This window comes from Ornithodoros turicata, chromosome 2, assembly GCF_037126465.1.
Source record: "Ornithodoros turicata isolate Travis chromosome 2, ASM3712646v1, whole genome shotgun sequence".
NCBI lineage: Eukaryota > Metazoa > Arthropoda > Arachnida > Ixodida > Argasidae > Ornithodoros > Ornithodoros turicata.
In genome coordinates, this window is record NC_088202.1 from 143,074,596 (window position 1) to 143,093,766 (window position 19,171).

At 47.5% G+C, this 19,171-nt stretch overlaps 3 protein-coding genes across 5 annotated transcripts in view; 2 read left to right on the top strand and 1 right to left on the bottom strand.

Moving 5' to 3' along the window:
- LOC135384193 (neural cell adhesion molecule 1-like) overlaps positions 1 to 19,171 on the bottom strand; it is a 210,984-nt gene that overhangs the window by 157,314 nt on the left and 34,499 nt on the right. The gene's annotated exons all lie outside the window — the stretch shown is intronic.
- On the top strand, positions 2,924 to 7,819 carry LOC135384187 (endothelin-converting enzyme 2-like). Its single transcript, XM_064613408.1, has 2 exons — positions 2,924 to 3,231; positions 5,921 to 7,819. Exons 1-2 carry the CDS (start codon positions 3,053 to 3,055, stop codon positions 7,800 to 7,802), a joined length of 2,061 nt encoding a protein of 686 aa, XP_064469478.1. The 5' UTR covers positions 2,924 to 3,052; the 3' UTR covers positions 7,803 to 7,819.
- On the top strand, positions 14,705 to 17,522 carry LOC135384189 (endothelin-converting enzyme 1-like). Its single transcript, XM_064613409.1, has 2 exons — positions 14,705 to 14,916; positions 15,633 to 17,522. The coding sequence occupies exons 1-2, from the start codon at positions 14,738 to 14,740 to the stop codon at positions 17,512 to 17,514; spliced, it is 2,061 nt and encodes a 686-aa protein (XP_064469479.1). The 5' UTR covers positions 14,705 to 14,737; the 3' UTR covers positions 17,515 to 17,522.

Sequence of the window (19,171 nt, forward strand, 5' to 3'; positions counted from 1 at the left end):
TTGTCATGGGTAATAAACACTGTGAGTATTCTTTTTGCTGTGTTGGCACAACGAAGTCTATGAGCAGTGTAGAGGCGGTTATAGGTGCCGAGAAACCAGCAGGGGGAATATGCGGCCTGGGACAGCTTCACGGCCTGCATGTGCAGACTCAGGAAAGCTAAGAAAATCCAGAGGACTCAGACTCAGCAAACTCAGGAAAAACCTCAGATAGCACAGCCCATGGCAGGATTTGATCCCCTTACGTCACAGTCTCCAACATGACCTCGGACAACCACACAGGTCCCCGAACGGCAATCCGAATGTCTTTTTGCAAATTAGGCACACACAAAAAAATCCCAATATATAACCTTTCCACCGTTTTCCTTATATATCGGTACCTCTGAAAGTGACAGAAAGATTATTTTTTTCCTTGCGTAAAATGGCAGACCAAGAAAATCCCAATTACACTCTCTATTCTGCGAACATAACCCCCTTCCTGACCTCTCGCAGACAGTGGGCTTCTTTCATTGTCTGTGTTTGTGTGAAAGACACTAGACACTCAGAAGAGAGGTCGTGACATTGGTACACCGCCTTCGACTAGACGTCCCTTTTAGCCGTGTCCTGTTGTTCAAGTTTGGGTAGGTAGACTCGCCGAACTGCCTGACGTGTGATGAAGTGGAGAACACTGAACATATATTAATTAACTGCACCAGATGCAATGTTCAACGTAATGACCTCAGAGCCGCCTTGGAAAGTCTGGACCACCGTCCTCTAGACTTAGTGAAGCTCCTCTGAGAATGGTTGAGGGATCTCAGACAGAGTGCGACAGCTGCTTTAATGACATTTCTTGTGGACATTGCAGCACCTCTAACTTTTTAGACTTACCGTTTTTTTTTAAATCTTCAAGTCTTTTGGAGTAGCCGGCTCCTGTGTTTTGCAGGAACCACCACCTCTATATTTTTCTTTTTATTCCAACCGACCAACCAAACGTCGGTAAAGCGTCCTCACCAAAGTTTGCCTCCTCGCGCTATTGTTATTGCTGTATTTTGAGAAGGGAGAAGTTCGTTTGCTCAGGTCTCCCTTGAACTCCGCGTACGCTCTGGAGGGAGGCAAAAGGGAGCAGGTCCTTATAACGCGGTCCGCCTCCGGGAGGGTCGTGTCTTTGAATGCGCGGCCCATAACTCGGTCGTCGGGGCAGTGTCCCTCGGGGAGCTGTTCCAGAAAGCTTTTCTTAAATCTTCGTTTTTAGAACGAGGGCAGTACTATTTTTGAGGCGTGGTGTGGGCAAGCTTGCGCCTGTCCCATCCTACAGATGGCAATACGAATACGACGGCTATACGAACAAGAAGCCCATTGAGCCCTTGCATTCCCACGATCCCTTGCATGCCACATATAGCGCTTGCTTTGCCACAGGTGGCGCTTTCTTTTTGAAGCGTGATGTGGGCAATCTTACGCTTGTCTGATCCTACAGTGGGCAATACAAGAAGACGGGACGTGAATGGTGAAGACAGAGGGCAATGGTGAATGAGCTGGTAAGCATGCATTGTGACATTTAATTTTATTTTTTCCGTTACTTTGTTAGTGTCCGGTTTGGTAATTTTTCACAGCGCAAAGTAATGTTAAAGGGAAAAAGTTATAAGAGAGAATTATTAATTCCGCGCTGGCCATGTCTTTCTGGGGCCAAAGATTCAAGCCGGGGGATCCATCTAGGGCCGAGCAGCGGTGAAAGGTGGTGGTGGTGGTGGTGGTGGTGGTGATGGCGATAGGGCTTGCCGTTGTCGGCCTCACGTATGCGGGCAACGTCACGACTGACGCCCTGGGGGAATGTGCGTCCTGGGCCGACTTCTAAGGGAACTGTGCCGACATATGTCTGAAAGCGTCTGAGGAAAACCCAGGAAAAACCCCAGACAGCACAGCCGGCACCGGGATTCGAACCCGGGTACCTCCCAGTATCGACGTGACATGGCCAGCACGCTAACGCACCACTGAGCCACGGGAGCAGCGGTGAAAGCATCGAAGAGTACGCAAGTGAATTGGCCGAACCATCGGCTGCCTCATCTTAAGTGGACTAGGCGCACATTCCGGGGACTGAATTCGTAGTTTACCGGAAATATGAGGGATGACCTCGTAGAGGATGACACGCCGTCCCCCTATGGGTACTATTGCAGATAAGTGCCGAAAAGCGTATTCACCGAACTTGCAGATAAGACGTACCAGTATTCAATATTCACAAAGTTGGCGTCTGTAGGTACGGATGAAGAGGAAGCGATGAAACCATCCATCCATCAATCCATCTGCGAATTGGTATATTCAAATTTCCGAGGCTACGTTTATACTGGAGGACTTCCTTCAAAGCATTTCACCTACGTCCTTGACATTCTGTCTTCTTTCGTAGTGCTATCACATGCCTTTTAGGCTCAAGCATTTTCTGCAATTTTTTTTTATGCCTTGGACGCATTTCCCTTCGGTCGCTACGGCTCGCACCCAACACCTCTTGAGCCCTGATGCCCGAGCTTGACGACACCTTGTCATTTCTCAAAATACCTCAATCAATTATGTTTTCCATGTAAATGTGTTATTTAGATGGCCAGCAGCTGCGAAAGTTGAAATTTGAAGCGTAGAAATCTAGACTGAAAATAAAACATTCAAGGCTGAAAGAGCTAGCTGTATCCTTCGCTTCCTACTCACTGTTCCAACTGAGCCTGTGAGTAAATTCTTTTGAAACGTTATAAACTCTCTTGTTCAGTCCATATACTACCGCCGAAATATAAGATTTTCCAACTTATCGCTACCGGATAGATACCGATAAACACCTCCCATATTTTCGGAGAAAAAAGTACCAAAAATTGAAAACCCTATTGATAGTGTATAGTTGTAGTGTACTTTCCGCGAAATTTCCTTTTCCTGTTCTCGTTCGTGGTGACACGGCAACTTTCATTCGAAACAAAAGAAGAAACCGTGCTGCCCGGCGCACGAGCTCAGAAGCAAATTGTTCCCCGAGGATGAAGAAGAAGAAGAAGCAAATTGTTCATTCGTACGGCTACACGAGCAACGGGAAGAACCCAAAGGAACCATGAGCAGTCCTACGCCTGACCCTCGAAGCTGGACGCCATCACCGGAGAGGACAACATCTCCTTCGACAGATAGCCGGCCGACCAAGACCCACATCAACCCTTTCGTGTGGCTCATCATCATTGTGGTCTTGGTCGTTGTCAGCGCTGGCTTTGCACTCATCACCATGCGAAAGGCAGAGTATGCTGCTCCTTTGTATCATCATGTCCACGTCGTAAGATGAATGTTCCAAGTTATCGGTAGTGGCAAAAATCATGGTAGGGGGCGAACTTCGAGATATGTTACCGCTATGCGCATGCGCGTGAGGAGCATACGTTCGAGAACACTGACAGCTATTAGTGCTGCTTCTAAACAGAGGTGGGCAGTAGTTACTTTCCAAGTAGTGTTAGTACAACTACTGAGTGCTCCCTGACATTGTAGTTGGAACAACTAGCGGCATTAGTATAAGGTATCGTAGAGTAGACACAGATTACATCGGCGGCATGGTTTAAGGGCTTGTTGTTCGTAAACCCAGCAGCGCAAGTTATACATGTTACATGGAACGCTAAATATTTTTAACTTCCAAAATTCCGCAAAATTCCGGTAGGACGGTTCGGGGCGACGTCTGTTGGGAAATAATCCCCATCTTGTAACTAATCCCCAGTTTGTAACTTCTTCCGTAAAATCTGTTTCCGCGTCTTTTCCTGCAACTTCTGTAAAACTTTGCGGACGTTTGATAATCTTTTTTACCTCAACCTATATACAGGGTGTCCACGCTAAGTGTGAACAGATTTTTAAAAAAATATATCAATCACTTCTACCGAGATGAAATCAATTGCAATATAGCATATGCTGAAGGGCACTCCCTAGGGGGGCATTAACAGACTCCTAAGGCAATGTCTTAATTAACTTTCAATAATTAACTTTTTAATTATAAAAGCTACGAAGTTGCTCCAATGAGAACATCTGATTTCTTCGGTCACCGGATACCAAAACCGTTTTCAGAACAAAAATCCGTTCGGTAGATCGTCCGCAAAAAATTCGTGAAGGAACGCCATTTTTTTCTTTATTTGGTTTATTGCGCACCTTCAAAGAAGCGGCTTTCCTTTACCCCCAGTGTGAGACCAGCTCCGGTGGCGCAGCGGTAACGCGTGCGCTTGGAGACTGGGAGGTCCGCGGTTCGAATCCGCGGGCCGGCTGTGCCGTCTGGGGTTTTTCCTGGGTTTCCCTCAGATGTGTAATAGGCGTATGCCGGCACAGTTCCCCTGAAGTCGGCCCATGGACGCAGCTATCCTCCCCCCGAGCGGATTCCGCTCGGTCTTCCACTTCACCCTTTCCTCTCCTCCTCTCCACCACCTTTCCCTTCCCGAGAAACATGCCGCCTAATCAGGCAGGCAGACCTCTCGGGTTCCTCCCAACGACACTCCTCCTCCTCCTCCTCCTCCCCAGTGTGAGAGTGAAAGAGCACAGTGCCGCCTCATGCGTCGAAGATTAGCTTTAACTTGCGGAAACAAAACACAAACGCAAATCTATCTGGTGACTCTATCGCGACTGCCCTTATCTTGGGCTGCATTTTCTGTTTTCTTTTAATCTTTTTCCAGGACGCAAGAGGCGATAGTGTGCTCTTTCATCCTCTCGTATTGGGGGCGAAGGAAAGACGCGTCTCTAGAGATGCGCAATGAATAAAATAAAGAAATGGCGTTCCTTCACGAATTTTTTGCGGACGATCTATCGAACGGATTTTTGTTCTGAAAACGGCTTTGGTATCTGGTGACCGAAGAGATCAGATGTTCTCATTGGAGCAACTTCGTAGCTTTTATAATTAAAAAGTTAATTATTGAAAGTTAATTAAGACATTGCCTTAGGAGTCTGTTAATGCCCCCCTAGGGAGTGCCCTTCAGCATATGCTATCTCTGAAAAAGTGATTGATATATTTTTAAAAAATCTGTTCACACTTAGCGTGGACACACTGTATATATAGGTTGAGGTAAAAAGATATATATATATATACGTGTATATATGTATGATACTGGGTAAAAGTAAAATAATAAGCTAACAAAAGCTAGTGTATTTAGTGGGTAATGTAACACAAAGATAATATACTATGAAACGTTTAAAAGGACTAAAGTGTTAGGAATATCGCATGTGGCTTAACTAGGTTCTTAGAGTGACGTACAGGCAGAGCCATGTTTGCGCCCAGGGCAGGGTAAATCTGAAGTGCCCCTCCCATCTCCCACTGCCATCGGAAGCCATGTAAACAAAGAAATGAAAACCCTCATTTGCACTGCCGAGATCGTAAATTCAAATTTTCTTTGTTTCCGCTTTATGCTGCCCAACAAACCTCCCCCCCCCCCCCCTACGGCTCTGTGTACAGGGTTGGTAGAGGTGCGCCATATGGCGACTGTCAGCTTCAGGAATTTTCTCAGAGGAGTGTGGTCATCATCCGTGGGTTGTTGTCCGGACGACGACCCACGATGATGACCTCAAATAGCTTCTAACTAATGTTAACTACCACACAGTATATCTACTGTAGCTCCCATCGCTGCTTGGAACCCGGCAAGCACCACCGAAATTTCTCACCTGTTTGTTCTCCAGGGGTTGAGGGCCTAATTTCCAATAGTACCTAACCATGGAACTATTTTCGCGTGTGGCTAATAGACATTATGTTACGTATCGAAATCCCGGTTCTGTAACACGCGCTACTGTTGTCGACGATATGGTTAAGCCCATAACACATACCTGTTCATCATATATTGAATAATGTGTGTGTGTGTGTTTTTTTGTGTGTGTGTGCTAGAAAACCTTCCTCTTTCCTGCGGAGCATACGGCCATAATACAAATATATACTGGATGGCGAGTTCCTTTTATTCTTAAATTGCTCTATTTCCAGGTACGCCGCAAAATCGGCCCAGGACCCCGTTTGCCGAAGCCGCGACTGCCTGGAGCACGCTTCCCACCTTAAGGTCTCCATCAATACCGACGTCAATCCTTGCAAGAACCTCTACAGCTATACCTGCGCTTTCTGGTACAAAGACTACAGCTACAAAGACCCCAAAGACATTGAGACCATGCTCTCCGACAACATCCTGCACACCCTTACCTCTGGGAACTTGGACTTGCAGAGCAAAGCTGTAGCCAGGGCCTTCGCAGTGTTCCAATCGTGCATTCATAGGAAGGACGACCTGGATGCTTTCAAGCGATTCACAACAGACATGAGAATTCCGTGGCCCGAAGAACCATTTCGAGAGGCCAATGCTCTCGACGTTAATTTGCAGCTTCTCATCCGCTGGAGGATCTCTTTCCTGTTCAGTATCAAAGTGGTTCCATCAACAAATAATAAACAGCCCGTTCTAGTCATATGGAAAGCCATGGAGGTGCAATCATGGAAGCAACTCCGCAATGGTGAGGCCCACACCATATCACAGTACGCTGCAAGGGTGCGGCAGTTCGCCCATGCCTTGGGACACAACGAGACCCTCAGTGACAGCTACGTCCACCAGCTGCGAATGGATGAACTGAACGTCATGAAGCTTGTGGAAAGCGGAAGGAAGTCTCCGTATTCAGAGCATTTCTTCGGTCTTCGTGAACTCCAGAATTACACAAAAAACATCACTACCGAAGAATGGGTCTCTTTCATGAACAAGAACTTGGAACCTCAATTTCATCTTACCACCCACTCTATGGTATTAGTCCACAGCCTTCCAGTGCTACACATGCTCGGCAGGATACTTGAGGTGGTACCTAACGAGCGGCTGCTCGTGCTACTCGGTTGGATATTTGTACAAGAATGCGCCTGGATGGCGTCAACTAAGTTTGACATAGCCACGTGGGGAAGCAAGCGGCAGGCTGAACAACACGCGCCTGCTTTCTGTCTGCGACAAATCGAGGACGCATTCGGAATTCTGCCTTGGGCACCATTCATATACAAGAACTTTCAAAAAAGGGAGCGCGATAAGGTGAACGCTGTCCTGGACAATATTGTTAGTACCATTCAAGAGAACCTCGAACGATCTACAATCATCAGCAATGCCACGAAGGAGACAGCTAGCGCTAAACTGCGAAAAATGAAGCGTGTTCTTTGGCCGACTGAAACCTTCTTTAACGAAGAAGAACTCGACGTCCTGTACTTGAGTTTTGATCCAGCGAATGGGACTTTCTTCCAACGCTGGGTTCGATCTATGACAGACGTAGGCAAGCTTCGTAGTCACAAGGATTTTCTGAACTTGTACAGTAAGACCATGAACGACAAGGTGTTCGGCCCCATAGTTTACCTGTATTATTTTAATATTCTTAAGCTGTCTATGGCTGCAGTTATATCCCCGGTTTACTATCGCCATGGCAACATGGCAATGAGCTACGGTTCCTTGGGGACATTGTATGCAGTGTTCTTGAGCAAATTTATTGATTCGCTCGGCCGTCAGATCGACGACAAAGGCCAGAAGAGAGACTGGTGGGACTCTCATGTGTCCCACAACTGCAAATCTTACGGTGATAGGAGAATGACCAATCTGTTTGGATTCGAGACCGCGTACGATGCATTCAAGACAGCCCTCTTTGCGCAAAGGAATAAGGCACTGAACTCTAGGCTGGATACCTTAAACATGTATACCGGGGAGCAGATATTTTTCCTATCCGCTTGCAGGCCCCTTTGTTCGCGAGGAGAGTTCGGTAAAGAGGTCTGCAACGCGGCTTTGGATTCGACTGCTTTTTTGAGATCATTTAACTGCTCTGAAGAACCCAGCTGGTACGCGAGGAACTGTCGTATGTTATAAAAGATGTCGGCACTTCTTGTGTGGTTTATTGTGAATTTATTTGTGACAGCCGAATTTAGACAGATGAAAGAAACAGGAGCAGAATCTCGGGCTGGACGAGGGCCAGTACCAGCCGAAATATAAACGATGCAAAAATTTTCTTCAGTCGAATCGCGAAGGGGTTTTCAGGGCGCTCAGCCACGTCGCTGCTCATAAATTTGGAGGCAGAAGCGTCAGTAGGACGAAGCTTGTACAAATATATGGTACTGCGGACTTCCAGGACTACTTTCCAGGGAAAGCTCAAGTAGAAAGTATAAAAATTTACTTTTACATTTATGTATTTACTTGTGTATATACTTGTACTTTTGTGTAATGTAAAAATGTAAATGGGAAGTTTAGGGTTGCTCGAAAACCTGTTTATTCTCTCAAAACGGCCACGAGGAGCAACCGCGCGAAATATTATTGCCTTATCGCTACGCAACCCAACTCGGATAACCAAGCGAAAAAGTTACTCGGTTACTTTTCAGTGATTGGTAACCTCTAAGGAACAGCATACTGTAGCGATGCGTTTTCACGGAGCCATTTTGTTGTGAATGCTGGTCCCGCTATTCACAAGGCTCCCAAAAACACGGAGCGAACTCGGCATTCCAGTTGACATCTTTATCAGTCTGTTCTACATTCACCTTTGTGTTTTGCCTATTGGGCGCTCATACAAGAAATACGTTTTTACCATCCGCAACAATTTGCTGATCTCCTGCCGAACGCGATCCAAACCACCCGAGCAATCCGCCAGCGGCCAACTATGGTTCCTCCCGAAAACAGGCGCGACCGGATGGACCTAACCGAAGCTAATCTCTGATTGGTCAGTTGCCCGCGCCGCTGCCACGTCTTCTGCTGCCTACCACCGAATATGTAGTGGCCTGTAGTCACGTCGAGACTGGGAGGTACCCGGGTTCGAATCCTGGTGCCGGCTGTGCTGTCTGGGGTTTTTCCTGGGTTTTCCTCAGACGCTTTCAGACATATGTCGGCACAGTTCCCTTAGAAGTCGGCCCAGGACGCACATTCCCCCAGGGCGTGAGTCGTGACGTTGCCCACATACGTGAGGCCGACAACGGCAAGCCACCACACCACCACCACCACCACCATGTAGTGGCCTTGTACTTCGTGGGCTGCGCAGCGTCTCTATTATACGCCGCTACTCTGGCTGCCGCTCGCCAAACGCCGCGGCTGGAGAAGACGCCGGAGAAGACGCCTCATGCTGTTAGAACCTTTATAATATATGTTTATTATCTTAATATTAGTAATTATTATAATATTAGTAATAATGCTTTTGATTCGATACCTTTAGTGAGTGTGCTTTATTGATATCATTCCGATATTCTCGTCTAAACAACGGGATGAAAAACTAGGAGTTGCGAACACAAAGCTGCGTTGACTCATGCACCGTGTTATAGTATGCGTTTAATACTCTGCCGCATCGTCGTGACCGTCGTACGAGCCCCCACTATTACATAGTAGTATAGTTGTTTGTAATCAACACTTCGAGCATTCTTTTTGCTGTATTAGCACAGCGAAGTCTATGAGCAGCGTAAAGGCGCTGACAGATGCAGAGAAGCCAGGATCAGGAATATGCAACCTGGGATCGACTTCACGGCCTACATTTGAAACATCTTTTATGGAGACTCAGGAAAGCTGAAGTAAATAACTGCGAAAACAACAGGGAAAGGACTTGAAGCAGGGTGGCCGCCCTATTTGCGCCTGCAGCAGTATTTCATTTGGGTGGTTTTGAGTTCTATGATGTGTGGCTGCTATAGTAGCGGATGTATATGCCACTTCCTTTTAGGTAGACACACCGTGCATTGAATGCTTTGATGTCTGGTTCCTTTATGGACCATCTTCCCATTACTCTGCAATAAAAGAGTGGTCTTCGGTCAAGTGTTTGAAGTGCGTGGGACAGTCCTTCCCTTGCGTCTTGTTGTTCTGGGCACACGTATAAGCACGTGTAACGTGTCCTGCGGCACTTTGCAGATGTTGCACAGTCTTGAGGCCACAAAGCCGAGTTTTAATCGAGTGGTGGCAGTATACAACGCACTGAGCCCAATTCGGTGAATAGCCACGTGGACTCTTCGGCCGATGTCACGTGGAATGATTACCGTGAGATCGGGGTCTATGTGAGACAGGAAGTCTGTGTGCCGGAGGACTTTCTTCCAGCCTTTTGGTGGACCGTCTGATTGTCAAGTTATGGAGGAATGTCTTTGCGTCCAATCTTGTGAAATGTGTTGCTGATAACTTGGTTTTACCTAGTGCATCATTTACTGCTTGGTCAGGTACTTCATTTCCTGGTATTCCGCAGTGGGACGGTACCCATTGGAGGGAGATGGCGTGCTGCCTTCCCACTCCAGATGTGTACGCTTTGTATATGTGGTACACTATTTGATCGTCTGTATTCTGTTTGGGCCAGGGCGGCTTTCGAGTCTTAGCTGCTCTGTCGCACTTCTGTGCTAGGAACTGTCGATGTATCGAAGGGCTTTCAGTATGGCACGCAATTGTGCTGCAGTGGAAGCTGTTGCGTGTGACGAGCGATATCCCTTGGTGAAGCATTTCACAGTGAAAGTTCTCGATGATCTTCCGTAAGCGGAGGAGGCGTCCGTGTAGATGTGAGTTGAATCCGGAAACTGTTGCTCAAGGTGGGCCATAGAAAGTGCCCTGAGCGCCAGACATGGCGTTTGTCCCTTTTTTTCAAATACGTGGGATTCTGTGCTAGTTGATGGGGGTGACCGTAGCCAAGGGACAATAACCTGGTGATGACTGTGAGCCCTGCACTTCGGCAAGCATCGCTCGATGTACGAAAGTGCTCCACCGATTGAAGAATTGTGTCTTCTATGGATCTTCTGAAGCAGCGGGTGAGCCGTGTGCCAGGTGAGGAGACTTATCAGTTGCCGCTTCGTCTCCTCTTTCCTTAGCATTTGGATGGTGGGCTCTCTTGCTCCTGGACAGCATAAGTGCTTGGACAGCACTAGTGCTGTCCTTACTGTCCTGGGGACTCCTAGGCATATTCGGAGGCTTCGGCTAGGTATGCGCTGGAGGTGTCCTTCTGGATGGATGGGACTTCTTTGGTTGGGGTGATGATGATAATGCTGGGAGTTTTAATCGCACATCGACAACAAAGGTAATAATGCGCCAAAACAGTGATGAGGATGTGACTAATTCAAATTAAACGTGATGTCTAATAAAAGGAGGGTATGGAAAAGATGGGTCGAAAACTAGAATCGGTTCACAAGACCGATGTCTTAAGAAATTAAAGATTCTACTAGGTGGTGGTGGTGGTGCTGGCGATGAAAGGACTCGCATTTGTCGGCCTCACAGAGGTAGGCAACGTCACGATTAATGCCCTGGAGGAATGTATGTCCAAAAGATTCTACTAGGTGGTAGCGGTGGTGCTGGTGGTGATGAAAGGGCTCGCAAAAGGTTCTACTAAAAGGTACGATAGCCTCATCACCGAGCAATAGTGCTGGGTGAAGAGGTAAAAGGTGTCTATAAAACTCTGTCGAGTGATGATGACGATGAGTTTCATGGTGCGGACATGTGATGAGTACGTGCAGAACAGAGAGAAGATCACCACAATGCGTCTTGGGTCGGGGAGAGATGACGGAGATTGGGGATGCTGTGAGGTATGGTGTGTCGGATGAGCCCAGTGTGAAGGGAGTGAAGTGCTTTCCCGTTGCCCCTGCGGGGTGCACCGAGCATCTTCATTATGTTGATGTATTTCTTTGTTGCGTCCGTGAGAGCCTTCACTTGTTCTGCCCATGTTAGGATTCTATTGATTATGACACCGAGAAACTTGTGTTTACTAATACGTTGCATCAGGTTCCCGTTGACTGAAACGTGAAAGTTCGTTAGACGTTTCCGGGTGAAGGGTAGGTGCACCGTTTTTTCTACTGACGAGTCCGTGCTACGTTCTTCCAGGAAGATGGCTATCGCGAGGAGGGTGCGTTCTAGTGTCTGCTGAACGTACTTGACGTTTGTCCCGTACATCCAAATGCAGACATCGTCAGCGTATATCGTGAACTTGACTCGTGGAGGGCATGATCTCTTCCATAACGGGGTTAAAGGAACAATTAGGTGACATTTAACGTCGCTCGAAATCCTGACCCCCATCTGTCAAGCTTCTTCACCAGGGATCACCATGTAAAATATTTGCGCTCTGCGGTGCGTTATAGCTGTGCAATCGAATTTAAAAAAAACACACACACACACGTCGGAAAAGGCAGCCGCAGACGCACGACACGATTCTCCCGTGACGTATTGGAGGCTCCGTGCCTTGTTTGTTTGCTTTTTCTTCGCAGCTCACGCGCCGCTCATACATGCTTGATGTGAGCCGCTGTGCGTCCTGGTCACGTGAGGGGAGTACACTCTAAGAAAAAAAGGAGTAAAACGGGGAGTAATTGCAGCTTCTACTCCCCTAGTCTGCAATTACTCCCCATTTTAGTCCCTCAACCCAACATTTAGTCCCGACATTTACTCCCCAGGACTGCAAATTGTCACTAAACTTCGCGAATGATCTCCTGAATGCAACAGTCTACGTAAATATGTGCCCTGGGTCAATTTGAACGACATAAGGCTGTATAACTCAGACAACGTAGCAATTTTCCAGCCACACAGAGTAAGAAACAGTTAGCGCATCTTTCTTCGCAAATTGTGCCCTAGTATGGCGCACGATTTTATATCACTCGATATATCACGGTTGACGGATTGCTTCGAAGTATTTTCATGCATGCGCACCAATTATGTACCTGGGACTCTTACAACAGCGCGTGAAATGCAGTCTTCACTCTGTGACATTCATTTACTCCCGTGCATTTACTCCCGAAAGGGACTATTTTTTGTGGCAATGCAATTAGTCCCCAAAAGGAGTAAAAGTACTCCTTTTTTTTCTTAGACTGTAGCATACGTCAAGACGTCCTCTCGTTCTGCGATGCGCTCTTATCAAGAGGAAAATGATTGTTCAAAGATGTGCGGAACCGAGCCCTCGTGCTCGCTCTGTAAGTCACCTGCTCTCGTCGTTCTTTCGCAGGAACTCATTTTATTCGTTGGAGAACACTCTGCACCGAAAAACGAACAAGAAAAAATAATTATGGGGTCACGTCAGTGCTCCTTTAAGGTTATAGTGATGCAGTCTGCTGTGCATCGTGCTTTTCTGAAGGCGGCGATCTCATCCGGGAGCTTTCCGTTGTGTTCTAACTACCACCGGATGCGCACAAGGATAGTTATTTTCATTACATTTAGTACACAGCTTGTGAGGCTGATGGGTCTGTACGATTCGATTTCGTTCTTCGGCTTGCCAGGTTTCCTTATGCGTATTACCTTTGCGTCTTCCAGTCTCGGGGGAGCTTTCCTGTTTGCCAGCTTTTGTTGTATATCTTCAGTAATACTTCTTTAGCTTTCGGTTTAGAGATTTTCCGGGTACTTGTAGGTTATCCCGTCTGGTCCTGGTCCTATGGAGAGGTTCGCTTGCCAGACGTGGCTTTGATGGCAAGTTCTTGGATACTAAAATCGTGTTCCAGCGCTACGGGTGTGGAGTGCGTTACTAGCTGGTTGTCCACTGCTGAGGATAGAAGAGACTGGTGGTGGAGGGAACCGGTGGATGCTGGTGAAGATTTTTTAAGAATGGCCAAAAACGTTTCCTCTACTGCGAATACAGGTACGTTCGTACTGAGGGCAATGGTACGGAAAGTGGCTTGAGATGGGCTGCTCTTGATGCTCTTTACAATGGTCCAGAGCTTCCCAGCGTTGACTAATGGCGACAGGGATTTCCATGTATCCTCCCATGCGTGCGATGCCAACATTTTTTTAGGTGTCGATTTATCTTTTCTTTGGTGGTTTTTGCTTGAATACAGTCGTCTATGGTTCCAGTCCGTCGGTAACGGCGCTCAGCGCGCCGTCGTATTGTTCTGAGGTGTCCGAACTTTACATCTGTTTTGGTGTAGGTCATTGGCACCTTGGTATGTTTGCTGGACTGCTTCGGATTCTGTCTTATTGTCCGGCCGAATTCTTCTGGGGTGGTGTTGCCGTCAAGTGTTGCAGTGTTCCGATGACGGAAGTCTCGCAAATTGCGGATTGTGAGCGTTGTTTTCCAGTGCGATCTGCCACGTCATTGGTAAGATAGAAAACATACGAAAAACCTCAGATAGCACAGCCCATGGCAGGGTTTGATCTCACTACCTCACAGTCTCCAGCATAGCCTCGGACAACCACTAGATGCCTGATCCTAACCTGAATGTCTCTTTGCAAATTAGACACACACGAAAAAATCTCGATATATGTGGGTAAGTTTGAACCGTTTCCACAATATACCGGTACCTCTGAAAGTGACGGGACGACTTTTTTTCCTATTCTGAGGTGTTAGACAACGATAATTCCAATTGCATTCTCTATGCTCGGAATATGACTTCCTTCCTGACCTGTCACGAAGAAGGGACTTGTGTCACTGTTTCTGTTTGTGTGAAGCATGACTTGACACCCACAACAGACATCGGGGAAGCATCCTCAGCAACTCTTGCCCGCCGAGCTCTGACCAGCGACCGTTTTGTCTTGCATTCTAGCGCTGTCTTTTGCTGACTACTCACTGTTCCAACTATCTCCGTGAGTTATTCCTTTCTTTGAAAAGTTTTAAACGGTTTTATTATCCAGTGCAAATAGCATGCCGGAAAAATATCTTCTTTTTTGTTTTTCAATTCATCAAAATCGAGTAGATACCGATAAACACCTCCCACGTTTGGGAAATGGTAGTACCGAAACTTGGAAACCTTATTAATTTCGTATAGTTGTAGTTTACGTTTCCGCGCAAGTGCCTTTTGAAACGAAGGAGACAACGTGCTGCGCGCAGCACGAGCCCAGAAGCAAATTGTTCAGTTGTACGACGACTCTATGAGCAACGGGAAGAGCCCAAAGGAACCATGAGCAGCCCGACGCCTGACCCTCGAAGCTGGACGCCAACACCGGAGAGGACAACATCTCCTTCGACAGATAACCGGCCGACCAAGACCCACATCAACCCTTTCGTGTGGCTCACCATCATTGTGGTCTTGGTCGTTGTCAGCACTGGCTTTGCACTCATCACTATGCGAAAGGCAGAGTACGCTGCTCCTTTGGATAATAATCTATCGTCGTAGGATGAATGTTCAGGATATCGCTAGTCGCACAAACATTGGAGGGGGCGTAACTTTGAGATATCCCAGAAAATCATATATATCCCAGGCACATCCTGGATATATAGTAAATTGGATGTTGGGATATGCCATGGGAGCTTCACAGTGAGTCCTTTTACGTAGAACGAATATCCATGTCGACTGGCAGATTCCTACTGTTTTCATATCCTAGAACCGTCACATAAACATCAATTTTGGATACTTGATTGTTCCGGGGATATTTTAAAATTTATGCTATTTTTGTGTTGAATCAATTTGCAATTGATAGTGATTGATTGCTATAGCAAATGCAAAAACTAATTAAACAAAAAAGGCTATCTACTTTTGACAGCACACCCCACTTGGGGAGGGGTGCCCCGCGACTGCGTGCGCGTGCGTACCGCGTGCCCCCGCTGAGGGGTGCGGCCATAACCCAAGCCCAATGCAGACTGCGTTAAATCCCGGTGCTGTAGCACGCGTTACTGTCGACGACGACATGTTTAAGCCCATAACACATATCTGTTCATCATGTGTGAAATAATGTTCGTTTGTGTATATGTGTGCATGCGTGTGCTAGAAAATCTTTCCTGCGGAGCATATTGCCAAAATACAAGCATACACTGGTTGGCTTGTTCCTTTTGTTGTTAAATTGCGCTATTTCCAGGTACCCCGCAAAATCGCCCCAGGACCCCGTTTGCCGAAGCCGCGACTGTTTGGAGCACGCTTCCCACCTTAAGATCTCTATCAACACCAACGCCAATCCCTGCAAGAACCTCTACAACTACGTCTGCGCTTTCTGGTACAGAGACTACAGGTACAAGGACCCCAAAGACATTGAGACGATGCTCACCGACACCATCCTCCACACCCTTACCGCTGGGAACTTGGACTTGCAGAGTGAAGCAGTAGCCAGGGCGTTCCGAATGTTCCAGTCGTGCATTCATAGGAAGGACGACCTGGACGCTTTCAAGCGATTCACCACCGACATGAGGATCCCGTGGCCTGAAGAACCATTACATGAGGCCAATGCTCTCGACGTCCATTTGCAGCTTCTCATCCGCTGGAGGACCTCTTTCTTCTTCCGAATTAAAGTGGTTCCATCAAGAAACAATAAAGAGCCCGTTCTCGTCATATGGAAAGCCGTGGAGGTGCGATCATGGAAGCATCTGCGCAATGTTGATGCTCGCGCCGTATCACAATACGCTGCAAGGGTGCGGCAGTTCGCCCACGCCATGGGACGCAGCGAGACCCTCAGTGACAGTTACGTCAATCAGTTGCGAGAGGATGAACTGACCGTCATGACGCTTGTGGAACAGGGAAGAAAGTCTCCGTTTTCAGAGCATTTCTTCGGTCTTCGTCGACTCCAGAATTACACAAAAAACATCACTGCCGAAGAATGGGTCTCTTTCATGAACACGAACTTGCCACCTGAATTACATCTTACCACCCACTCCATGGTGGTTGTCCATAGTCTTCCAGTGCTACACATGCTCGGTAGGATACTTGAGATCGTACCTAACGAGCGTCTCCTCGTGCTACTGGGCTGGATATTCGTCCAAGAATACGCCTGGATGGCGTCAACTAACTTCGACATAGTCACATGGGGAAGCAAGCGGGAAGCTGAAGAACGCGCACCTGCTTTCTGTCTGCCACAGATCGAGGACGCATTCGGACTTTTGCCTTGGGCGCCATTCATGTACAAGAACTTCCCAAAAACAGAGCGCGATAAGGTGAACGCTGTTTTGGACAATATTGTAGGTACCATTCAGGAGATGCTCGAACGATCTACCATCATCAGCAACACCACGAAGCAGACAGCTAGCGCTAAACTTCGAAAAGTGAGGCGTATTCTTTGGCCGACGGAAACCTTCTTCAACGAACAAGAGCTCGACATCCTTTACTCGAGTTTCGATCCAGCGAATGGAACTTTCTTCCAAGACTGGGTCCGATCTATGACAGACTTAGGCAAGCTTCTTGGTCACAACGATTATCTGAACTTGTACAGTAAGACCATGACCGACAAGGAGTTCGGCACCATAGTTTACCTGTATTATTTTAATACCTTTAAGCTGTCTATGGCTGAACTTATATCCCCGCTTTATTATCGCCATGGCAACATGGCGATGAGCTACGGTTATTTGGGCACACTATATGCAGCGTTCTTGAGCAAATTTATTGATTCACTCGGCCGTCAGATCGATGACAAAGGCCAGAAGAGAGACTGGTGGAAGTCACATGTGTCCCCCAAGTGCAAATCCTACGGTGATAGGAGAATGGGCAATCTGTTTGGATTCGAGACCTCGTACGATGCCTTCAAGACAGCTCTCTTTGCGCAAAAGAATAAGGCATTGAACTCTAGTCTGGATACCTTAAACATGTATACCGGGGAGCAGGTATTTTTCCTAACCGCTTGCAGGCCACTTTGTTCGCGAGGAGAGTTCGGTAAACAGGTCTGCAACGCAGCTTTGGATTCGACTGCGTTTTTGAGATCATTTAACTGCTCGGAAGAACCCAGCTGGTACGCGAGGAACTGTCGTATGTTATAAAAGATGTTGACATATGTTGTGTGGTCTACTATGGTCTGCAGCCGAATTTAGAAAGTTTTAACGGGGTTTCAGCAACTGGAGCCCCAAGATGGTGCTGGATCAGGGCTCAGCAGCAGCCGAAGTATAAATTATGCAAAAAAAAAAGGGTTTTCACGTCTCCCATCACAGCTCTGCCACGTCACTGGTAAATTTCGAGGCAGAGGCGTCGCTACAAGCGATTTCCAGGGCTACCTTACTGGCAAGGTAGAAAGTATAGAAACGAAGGAAGTAAAATCATCATTCAGGGATGCTCGAAAACCTGTTTATGTGCTCACCACCACGAAAATCAGGACCGTCGTCACCACCTCCAGGAGCAACCGTTTGAAATATTCTCGCCCTATCGCTGTGCAATTCAGAAAAAAACAAGTGAAAAAAATCTCAAACGCAGGTGCTTAGTCATTTTTTATGAATGCTTGTCCCGCTATTCACAATCCACAACAATAATTCTTCCACATTTTTTCGGACCCCCTGCAAAAGGGGATCCAATCCACCCGAACAATCTCACCAATTCCGCGTGCCACCACCTATGGGGCCTCCCAAAAACTGGCGCGACTGGATGAACCTAACAGAGACTAACCTCTGAGTGGCCACTTGCGCGCGTCGCTACCACGTCTTCCGGCGCCGTTACCAGGTACCCGGACTCGAATCCCTGTGTCGGCTGTGCTGTTTGGGGTTTTTCCTGGGTTTTCCTCAGACGTTTTCAGACATAGGTCGGCACAGTTCCCTTGGAAGTCGGCCCAGGACGCACATTCCCTCAGGGCGTCAGTCGTGACGTTGCCCACCTCTGTGAGGCCGACAACGGCGAGCCCTTGCACCACCATCGCCACCACCACCACCACCTTCCGGCGCCGACCGTGGAGTATATTCTGGCACACGTCGAAAGAACCCCCGGAGGTCCAAATTATCCGCAGTCCAACCCCGCGGCACGTGCAACATGTCGCCACACTGTGCAGACAGACCTTACGTGTAACGTCACGGTACCGTTACCATTACAATTGTATGGTGACCTCGAACTTTGAGAGCGACGCCTTGTTTCTATTGTTCGCCGCCGCTCTGCCTGGCGCTCCCCAAATGCCGCGTCTGGAGAAAACGCCTCATGCGATTGGGCCTTTATGTATAATGCGTTTAATGTCTTCGTAATAATGCTTGTGTCGCGACGCCATTAGTGTCTGTGATTTATTGATATCGTTCGGGAATTCTCGTCCAACTAATGCGATGATCCACTAGGAGTTGCGAAAATTTGATTTGATTTGATTTGCGTTTTACAGGCGTACTAGATACTAAGGCCAAGAGTTACGAAAAGAAAGCAGTGCGGAATAACGTCTCGACGCATGGCGCTGCTGCTGACTGAAGTTTATTGGCGCAAAAGCAACAACTTAGGCCATCTCGACGCATGCCACGCGTTATAGTATGCGTTGTATACTCTCCCATATCATCGTGCCGTCGAGCGAGCCCTCAGTCTTTGATTTGATTTGCACTTTACTGGCGCACTAGCTATACAAAGGCCATAAGAGCCCTCACTGTTAAATAGTAGTATTGTCATGGGTAATAAACACTGTGAGTATTCTTTTTGCTGTGTTGGCACAACGAAGTCTATGAGCAGTGTAGAGGCGGTTAC